A 10,656-nucleotide genomic window follows, 5' to 3' on the forward strand; every position below is an offset into this window, starting at 1 on the left:
TGTGCCACCCGTCTCTGGAACTCTGTTTCTGCCATTGTTTTTTTATCTTTTGTATGGTGACCTTTAGTGTCCAGAAAGGCGCCTTTGAAATAAATGCATCATTATTATTATTACCTGGACTGGGTCCTCCGAGGTCCGTGAAAATAAAGAGCCCGGAAGAGCTTGGCTGTATAAGGTAAACATATTTTACACTCCTCATACATACCTGGGTCTAGTGGCTCCAGGGATAACAGGTCCACAGACACAAGAGGAGATCCCCAGACCCCCCCAGTGGGGTAAAGGGGCAGGCAGCTTGAGCTGGGTCTGGGATCAAGGAGCTGGGACAGGGTACCACCAAGGGAGGAAAGCAGCAGTGTAGCAGGTCTAGCCCCAGCCCCGGGAGGAACTCCCCCCAAAGTATTCCCCATAAACCACAAACCCCCACACAGCAGGTAGCAAATCAGCCAAAGAGCCCACCTCACCCCCAGCCAGCCACAGCTGTTCCAGTTCCCCACGTCCATATGGTCCTCTCATAGACATGGTTTCCAGGCAATTACAACCAAGACAGTCCATTTCCCTAGGCCAAGTACCTTACGCCAGCCCCCATAGCCCTGGCGCCAGACACCTACAAGCATCCCCTCACCCACCTGCAGTCACAGGCCATGCATTGGGTTAGGACAGGTAGGCGGCAAGGCACACACACACACCCTATAAGCTTAGGTACAATTTCAATTCAGTTTATTTATATAGCACCAAATTCACAACACATGTCATCTCAAGGCACTTTACAGTTCAACCAGATCATCCAGTCAAATTGATACAAAGTTTTCTATCTAATGAAGGCCAGTTGACTGCATTGACTCATTGACTCAAATACAATCCCTCACATTGTGGCATGGTGGTTGTATCCCTCCTGCCGAATAGCCACGCCAGCCAGCCAGCTCCCCCGCAAGCATGGGGCCAGACTCTTCAATTTCCCAGATCCCCACCCAATGCCAGAAACAGGCATTTACGCCCCATGGTGTTTGAGGACAGAAAACACCACACCACAGACGATTTTTTTTGGCTGGGAGAATGAACCCCCTTTTGGGAGAGTTTTTTGCTAAATAATTTGTTCCTTTGATGATTCTGGATTATTTCAAGGGTTTACGGTTGAGTAAAGACAAAGCTAACAAGGTGGATTGCATGGTATGCTATGCTGATATGTTTGAGCTGGTGTTTTATAAAGCTAATAAAGCTGACAGATTTAGACAGATTTATTTTGTCATTTTGTATACACAAGTGTATAGAAAAATACATTTTGTTTAAAACAGCTCTAGACTTTCATTTTTTAAAGTGCAGGCTTGAAAACAGTAAAAAATATATATAAAAAAGAGTAATATTAACATATGAATGTATATTTACAGTTCTAACATAAATTTATTTTATTTTATTTTTTCTATAAATAAAATAACCCACTATACAAAAATTTCAGCAGTCTAATTGCAGTGGGGAAGACAGTGTTATGGAATCTGCTGGACCTGCATCAGATGCTTCGAAGCCTCTCCCCAGAGGGCAACAGGGAGAATAGTCCATGGTGGGGGTGTGAGGGGTCATTTATGATGTTACAGGCTCGGGACACGCAGCACTGGGATGAAATGTCTTTAATGGAGGGAAGAGGAGCCCCGATGATCTTCTCTGCTGTTCTTACAACTCTTCTTGCCTTCCAGTCTGCGATGCTGCAGCCTCCACACACAGTGAGACAGCTGGTCAGAATGCTCTCTATGGTGCTTCTGTAGAAGGTGGCGAGGATGGGTGGGGGCAGATGGGCTCCCCTCATCTTCTGCAAGAAGTATATGTGCTTTTGTGCTCTTTTGATCAGTGAGGTGGTGTTTACCTTCCAGATGAGTGTGTCTTTGATGTGCACTCTCAGAAATTTGGTGCTGTTTACCACCTCTACAGCTGAGCTGTTGATGACCAGTGAAGCGTGGTTAGGCCGGTTCTTCCTGAAGTCCAAGATGATCTCCTTCGTCTTTTCCACTTTCAGGATCAGGTTGTTATTTTTTGTTATTTTTTTCTGGTCGTTGTCATCACTGATCAAGCCCACCACCTTGGTGTCCTCTGCAAACTTCATGATGTGACTGGTGGTGAACCTGGGGATGCAGTCATGTGTCATCAGGTTGAACAGCAGGGGGCTCAGGACGCAGCCCTGAGGGGAGCCTGTACTTAGACTGATGACATCAGAGGTGTTCTGTCTGACCCTGACTGACTAAGGTCTGTTGGTGAGGAAGTCTAGGAGCCAATTTCGAAGAGTTGTATTGAAGCCCAGCTTTTCCAATTTGCCCATCAGATGCTGTGGGATGATGGTGTTGAAAGCTGAACTGAAATCCAAGAACAGCATCCACACATGGGTGTTCTTCTCCTCCAGGCGTGCCAGGCTCAAGTGGAGAGCAGCAAAGATGGAAACCTCAGTGGAGCGGTTCTGTCGGTAGGCGAACTGGAACGGGTCAAATGTTGGCGGCAGACTGGAGACGATGTGTTCTTTAACCAGCCTTTTGAAGCACTTCATCATGATAGGAGTCAGTGCGACGGGCAGATAATCATTTAGCAAGGTGACCTGAGGCTTCTTTGGGACCGGAATAATGGTGGCAGAGTTAAAGCATGCTGGCACTATGGATTGGACCAGTGAGGTGTTAATGATGTCTGTGAGGTTATCAGCCAGCTGATCTGCAAACTCTTTATACACCCGCCCAGGTATGTTATCAGGCCCTGTGGCCTTCCTTGGATTGACTCTCCTTAGAGTTTTCCTCACTTCAGCTACGTCCAATTTTAGTGCCTCCTCCCCCTGGTGTGGAAGGGCTTTCACTCCTGGAATGCTGTTTAGTGCATAAAACCTTCCAAAGATGTTGTTCAGTTCATTTAGGAAGTCAGTGTTTGCTGCATCTACCGGGGGGAAGGGTGTGTTGTAGTCCATGATCATCCAAAAGCCTTTCCACATGTGTGCTGTTTTGAAAAAGATCCTGGATTTTCTGGCTGTGGTTCTACTTTGCTGATCTGATGGCACGGTTTAAGTTGGCACGTGCTGTTTTCAGTGCCTTTCATTATTTCATTCTCTTGTCTCTTAATTCTATGGAATTACATTTTATTTCATTTCTAATCTTATGGTAACTTCTATGTGTTTTCTCAAATGCTCATTACATTTTGATTACCAAATTATGACCGAACGTCATTTAATGCGAAGCCTCATGTCTGCTAATATATAGCTTACTCAAGAAGGTAAATAATCAATTTACTAAATGTTATGGTTCCTCTTTAGGTAAATAATCTAATACAACTTTATTTGGCCACATAATTCTTTGTAAACATTCCCATTGCTCTACATTGGTAAGAAGCTAATTTGATCACATCCCAATTTCTTCAGGACAAACCTTGGCTCTCAAACACTAAAACCATGCTAAAGGCTCATAATATTTATTGAAGGTTGAAAACTTACTTAATGTTGGTTTAAGGAGCAGTTAAGACAACTCCCATAAATTCGTTGTTAAACTTGAAGGGTGAGACTCTATTAGTGTTAAGAAGAATTAAAATGGTGCTGACATACTGGGTTAAATTAAAAGGAATTAAAAAAAGAAAATCCAGCATTAGCAGCATTAGAAAATCCCCAATAGTATTAGACTTACACGTAGACAATGATTATTGTCATTTTTTGTGTACAGTGTGTACAAAATGAAATTTCTTTTTGTTTTCATGACAGGGAGAAAAAACATTTCAAAAATGGTCATTTTGACAAGGTAAAAATGTTTTCTCAGGTAGCAGAAATACATATTCAGAAAAATGAATACATATCCAAACTGATTTCCATACCCTGTTGTGACCACGATAACATTACGAGTTCATTTCTTTAATGGCAATAGATCAATGTATTCCATTTAGGTGAAATCATCTGGCAGCTGGTAAGGATAAAGTCTTAAAGCGTTATGATGGATAGAACCTGTGCATCATCTCATGGGTTCCTCCTTAGTTTGATTCTTCCCTGATACACAGTAAAAATTAAATGGCTGTTTTCAGTTGCTTCCGATGTTAGCATACCAACAAATGGTAGTTATTAGCAGTTGTCAATCCCATAAAATGGCTTCAGTTTGTGCCACTAGGCTCAGTAAGTTATCACTTAATGAATCCTAACCCTAAAGTGTCATGATTTTACTAAAGTTCAGACCCAAATGCTGAAGACCAAACAGGGAGACCAGGAGAAAAGGTTTAACAGGTTTTATTGAAGAGATAATGCAGAGAGAAGTGTTGCTCTGAACACTGCTCAACCGGAACTGAAAAGTGAGGGGAAGACAACACGATTAGTTCAGGCTCAGTGGGAAATTTGATCCGTGAACTTGAAGAGGATTTGGTTGCTGACTCACGTTTCCAGAGAAGTTGTTGAATCTTGACTCCAGTCTGTATGCTATTGTTCCAGTGTTTGTCTGATTTGGTGGAGGGCAGAACAGGGTTTACCCAGAATGCGGTTGTTTGAAGGTGAACTGAGAAGCTGACTGCCACTCAGATTTCCTGCGGTACTTGAACGGGTCGTAGTGGAGATGAATCCCTTTCTCAGTGTGAAGCTCAAACGATCTCTTGGGGAAAGTGGGTCCAAACCTCTTGTTTGTAACCTCAGCTCAGCTTGAAGCTCTGTTGATCCTTCCAGGGAGAGAAGGTCAGAAAAATCCAGTTTGCAGGATTTTGCTGTAGTCAGCAGCTTAAGAACACTCCGTTAACGAGGAAACCATCAGCAGGTGTGTGAGGAGGTGGACCAGAACCAGACGCCTCCTGGTGGAGGAAGTAGGAAAAACATGGAACACAAACACACAGACAGGAGTCCTGACATAAAGTAATTCCTTTTCCCCCAAGCAATTAATTGCTCTATTTACGCGGAATCTGAAAATAATTTCAACAATTCTTCATGTAGCTACTGTTAAAATAAATAAATAAATAAAAGTGAAATGATCCACATTTGGCTCATATTGAACAAACCAAAGACAAATAAATCTCATATCCTGTCAACAGGAGATGTAGAATTCTCTCCCTTTAAATATTTAATTTTCGATGAAGAAAATGCTGATTCTTTAATAAGATCCTCGTCAATTGTACTTGCAATGTTTGTTTTAAAAAAACAGTGAGTCTAAGGACCTAGTAAATGATTTTTTTATTTATGGACAAAACTATGACAGAAATATCCTGAGTGATTCAGGAAATAAAACAACATTATTAGCATGTTATCTCTGGGGATTGAAACAGAGGTTGAGTAAAATCCCTTTGGGAAACGGAAAACTCAGTTTCCCTGATTTCAGGTTTAGAAAATTTAGAGTTTTCAGTAAGCCTGCTTCGTGAAACGGATGCCTGTAATTTGGTACTCTTACTCTTTTTTGCTCTTTTATCTAATTGTGCATCTCAAGGAAAAAGCATATGTTTATTAACGTCAATTTGGACATCTGTATTTCCTGTGAAGGGAAGAAAGGTATGAATACCTCAGTATAATATGATAAAGTTTGTACATTAAAGTTAATCTTAAGAAAAGTATAGACTTGGTAGCTGAGGTCATGCTTAGGTTCTCATTTACTGATTCTATCTCACCTCTTTATGTTGAATCTCAGTAATTTTATTTACACTTTATCCATTCTATGAAATCTATCTGCAATGTATGATTAGGGCCTTCTCTACTGCCTGTCTTGGTTAAAAAAAAAAAGAAGAAAAACTCCCAGCCACACCCACTAACAGGTACATAAGGCCAATCAGCATATTACATAGAATGATAACAGAAGTATGTTGTTCAGTCATTGAGAAAAGGACAGCTCTCTACACGTATACTAAGTTTTGAGGGAGAAAGACAGAGCTCTTACATTTCTTTTAGTAAAACTATATAGCAGCACGCTAATTTGTTTTTTCTTTATACTGTTTTATAAATTTACTTTTTTTTCTCTACAGACTGAAAATATGTCTCAAGAAGAGTCACTCTGTAATAAATCAGCAGAGCTACCTGAGCAAACTGTGACCTCTTATGCACTAAATATCTTTGCTGTTATTTTGTCACTTCTGATAATATGTGGGAATCTTCTTGTAATCATCTCTGTCATTTACTTCAAACAGCTGCACACTCCAACAAACTACCTCATCCTCTCCCTGGCTGTGACTGACCTGCTTGTTGGAGCTTTAGTTTTGCCTTTCAGCACAATACTGTCTATGACTTCATGTCGATATTCTAGTTATTTACTTTGTAAAACTCGAGGTTTGTTGGATATATTACTATGTGTATCGTCCATTTTAAACTTGTGCTGTATATCTATAGACAGATATTATGCAGTATGTCATCCTTTAACATATACAAGTAAGATGAACATTCGTGCTACTTTGATTATGATCTTGGTGAGCTGGACTCTTTCTGCTCTGCTTGCTATTAGCATTATAGTACGGGGGATAACGCCACAAACTGTAGGCCAGAGGTGTGATTTATTTACACCCACAAAGGGATTTAGTCCTGAAACGATTTTTGAATTTTACATTCCTGCAATTATAATTTTAACAATATATTTTAAGATTATGATGGTTGCAAAGAGGCAAGCAAGGAGCATCAGGAACTCTGTAAAATGTGAAGCAGTTCTCAGTAAGATGGAGAAAAAAGCCAACATAACTCTGGCTATAGTGCTGGGAGTCTTCCTCATATGTTGGACTCCTTTCTTTCTGTCACTGGGTTTATACAGCATGGGAATATTCACAATACCAGTTGTGGCTGTTGAAGCATTTAAATGGCTTGGATGGTCCAATTCTATGTTAAATCCCCTGGTTTATGCTTTCTTCTACAGTTGGTTTAGACATGCTTTTGAAATGATTATATCTGGTAAAATATTTCAAGCTGATTTTTCCAGTACAAAGCTGTGATGTGAATAAGTGTTAATCAGTTCTAATTACTAGTAGGATCAGTCTAGATTCATGTGAACTCAAATGTAAGACTTTTTAAGACTTTGTGCCTAAGTGAGAGTTTTTGATTATACACAAGCCTGGTAATTTCAATCTTATTTCCTATTTACTGAGCCTGCGCAGCCATTTTGAGGTTATGTAAATATACGTCAAAGAGGATATTCTCACTGACAGAATGAAGCACTGTTCTAACAAACATACATTACCTAATGTAAGGATCAATTTCAAACATGTGATTTTGAAAAAAAAAATGGATTTGTGAAAGTGTTTCATCTGCTTGAGTTTGTTATTTTGGAGTACATTTTCTTTTTTATTAAGTTTTAGTCGAGACTTTAATATTTTGCATATAACCTGACATTTTCATCTGATGACATCATTTTCTAATTGTGAAATAAAGTTATAATCAGTTTCTCACTTCTTGAATATGTATTCTACCACAATCTGTACAGATAATTTCTCTACCAATAAAGCCAGCTAAAGTTTGAAGCTTTATTTCTACTCTTAAATAACTGCATGAGACATCTGAGGTGGGACACATCATTTGGAGCAAGTCTCATTTGTGCTGTACATGTGGTGTAGAGGTTAGAGAATCCAGCAAAACTTCTCTTCTGATAAAGGGTCAGACCCAAAGACAGCAAAGAACTAATTAAAGTAAATGCAAGGTTTTAGAAAAGGCTTTGTGTGTTTTACTGCATTAGTACAGGTAGCACTTGGCTTCAAAGTGACTATTAAGAATAGATTTAATTCAAGCATAGAACTGCTGCCTTCTGGTAATAAGTGTTTGCAATTCACCATGACAACAGCAGCACTACTTCTATTTTTTAGAAGAATTTAAGAAATGAACGCAACAATTTTGTGAATTTAAGTCTTTTTAGTTTTTTTTAAGAATTAAGACTTTTTAAGACCCTGCAGAATTCCTTTCTACCTTTCTATCCAAATAGTTCATGTACTTACAGAGTAAAACAGAGTACTTTAACCAAATACAAATAAAGTGTTTTCTTATAGTTTTCTTAAAATGTTAATAGTAAAAGATTTATAAAGAATAGACTGTCTTGACTGCTGCCCTCTTGTTCTGTCTGATAAAGAATGCAGCATAACAATGTTCAGTGACATGACTTGTAAAGTAATGTGTTTGTTTATGAAGCTATTTTCACAAGTCATTAATTAGAACTGTAAACAGAACATTCTTTTGCTCCGACTTCGCCTAGAACTGTCATGACAGAGAAGAAATAAGCTTGTGTTAGTGTGCTGTTTCTGTGCATCCCCCTCTCAGCAGATATCCTGAGCTGAGCTGGAGGCATATTTATTGAATTTTTGTGCCTAATTGTCCAGAGTAATGTCTGCATTTATGATTTAATTATAAAAGTAAACATGTTTTAGCTGACTTGTCTCGTTGGAAAAAATTCTGCAAATTCCCTTGTGATGACGTGCTGTGAATTGGTGCTACAAAAATAAATTGATTCAAATAGAATTAAAGTTACCTCAGAACCTAAATATAATCATTTTAGATATGCAAACACATTATTCTTTAGAGAGAAAAAAAAATTAAAAAAAATTAGTTTTATAGGTAAAAAAAAAAAATTCTCTCTACATAGATTGGTTTCTCAGCTTCAATATAAAGTATAACACCATCTTATAATACAGAGAGGTATCTGGCAGGTACTCTTTAGTTGCATTGTCCCACAATGACAATTTTTCCTGCCTTTAACACTTCATGCTTTTTATTTTCATAATTTCTAGAAGATATTCCATTTATGTGTGTGACATAGGAAAAATTGTGTCCTTTATTGGTTCAATTGGGGACACAATATTTACCTGCCAGATAAAGGACTTTTTTTTTTTTTTACAGGACAGCTGGAGACCCCCCATCTCTCCCAGCATTCCTTAGTCTGTCCAACTGACATTTAGGAATCTATGTTACTTAGAGTTTTTGTTTTATCTACATGAAAATAAAATAGTACTGTAATTTAGGCACACTGGAAGCTGCACCCTACATTTTGGTTTTACCGTTGGTTTCAAAAGTACCAGCTTTATTTTTAAGAGTTTAAAAATGTTGGAGCCAATTCTCCTCCATTGGCTATAATTTCCTGTAAGACAGAATTTTAACTGTCCTTTACAGCTTTAATACTTTTGTAGTAACTTTTCTAGTCCATATGTGACCCTGCCTATGAAAACCCAGCTAAAGTCATTTTTTGGTGAATCTCAACTTAATGTATAAAACCATTCTTAACATTGTGTAGAATGGTTTTATACATTAAGTTGAGATTCACCAAAAAATGACTTTAGCTGGGTTTTCATAGGCAGGGTCACATATTATGTATTGCAAGGACCTTTAATATAAAGCGTCACTGTATGGTTCAATTGCTGGTATAGAATCGTGTTTGAAATCCTACTTTAACTCTTTTCAGGGTTCCCACACCTTGGTTTATATGAAATTGGAGGACATTTCAAAGACTGTACAGGAGAAATTAAATTCTCAAATTGAAAGACCTACTGCTAGTATGTTATCACAGTACACAAAATTAATGCAATGCCAATTTGATAAAGAATCTATAGAAACTGACAGATCAGAATCAATGAAAAAATGTGCAGTGAATGTATAGCTAACATTCAATGTCACAATATTCATAGTCAACATTCATAAAAATAAAACAAAGAGATATGATGTTATGAGACGTCATTTAAGTATCGACTTTTTCAGCAAATGTTTGCAAAATTGTTTATGTCTCAAAGCGTGGTATAAGCTTAAAATGCTCACTAAGGCCATCTAGTGGTACATAAACAAATATCCCACAGGAAAAATTTATCAAACCTGTGTCTTGTATGAAATGATCAACTAAAAAAATGTCTAATCACATTAGCACACAGTTAATGCAGAAAGCTTATGTCTAATGTAATAGAATAAATTGTTTTGTAACCTGGTCTAATTGTGGTTAAACTGAAGTTGTTTAAGTCTTTGATTGTAATGCAGGGGCCCTGGGTTAGAATCCCAGTTATGTCACACAGGCCATCCAGGATAAAAGCTTTGCTAAGCCACTAAACACGTTCTAAAGACTTGTTCTGGTGACCCTTGGAAGTAGCTGACAGGAGACTGTTACTGCTGGGGCTCAAGATGACAAGAGTCCACAAAATGAAAGTTAATATCAGATTAGTTTTATCACAAATCATGAAAACCAAATTAGGGTATGGAAATGTGGACTATCAGTGGTCAAACGCCATGTGCGGTTCAGTGACAGTAAGTTTGCTATGATCTACAAGGTATTTAAACCGAAGTGGTTACCAAGACCGTGACTGAGAGACCGGCACAAGCTGCCTTTTATAAGCTTGGTCGCTCCTACAGCTACAGGTGCAGCACATTCACTTAATAAATTTAGGGGGGGGGTGAAGTTAAACAACAACTTACAAGGCACTTGTAAGTTGTTGACAAAGCATCAGCCATACCCGAACCTGCCATAGGGAGAATAGGAGTATTTGTCATGAAACGAGGACAGATGGACCCAGTCTTCAGGAGAGACAGTCAGTAGGAAAGTTCAAACTTTTATTAAATAAAACAAAATGGAGCTGTGGCTTGCGGACACTGCAGGCGGGGGGGCGGGGCACCGCCCAGTCTCAGACACTCTAGGGGAGGAAACACAGGTAAGTGACCACGATCAACTGACAGAAGATTATCTGTGTTGGTCACTTACCTGGTTTAACAGTCCATACCACGAATGTCCCCAGTGCTGCAGTCCCAGAGGT

At 38.8% G+C, this 10,656-nt stretch overlaps 1 protein-coding gene across 1 annotated transcript; it reads left to right on the forward strand.

Moving 5' to 3' along the window:
- Positions 1 to 5,828: 5,828 nt before the first annotated feature.
- On the forward strand, positions 5,829 to 7,281 carry LOC107099832 (trace amine-associated receptor 1-like). The gene has a single exon (XM_015398106.1). It carries the CDS (start codon positions 5,938 to 5,940, stop codon positions 6,877 to 6,879), a length of 942 nt encoding a protein of 313 aa, XP_015253592.1. The 5' UTR covers positions 5,829 to 5,937; the 3' UTR covers positions 6,880 to 7,281.
- The last annotated feature ends 3,375 nt before the right edge of the window (positions 7,282 to 10,656 follow it).

Source organism: Cyprinodon variegatus, unplaced genomic scaffold, assembly GCF_000732505.1.
Source record: "Cyprinodon variegatus isolate N-32 unplaced genomic scaffold, C_variegatus-1.0 Scaffold911, whole genome shotgun sequence".
Lineage (NCBI taxonomy): Eukaryota > Metazoa > Chordata > Actinopteri > Cyprinodontiformes > Cyprinodontidae > Cyprinodon > Cyprinodon variegatus.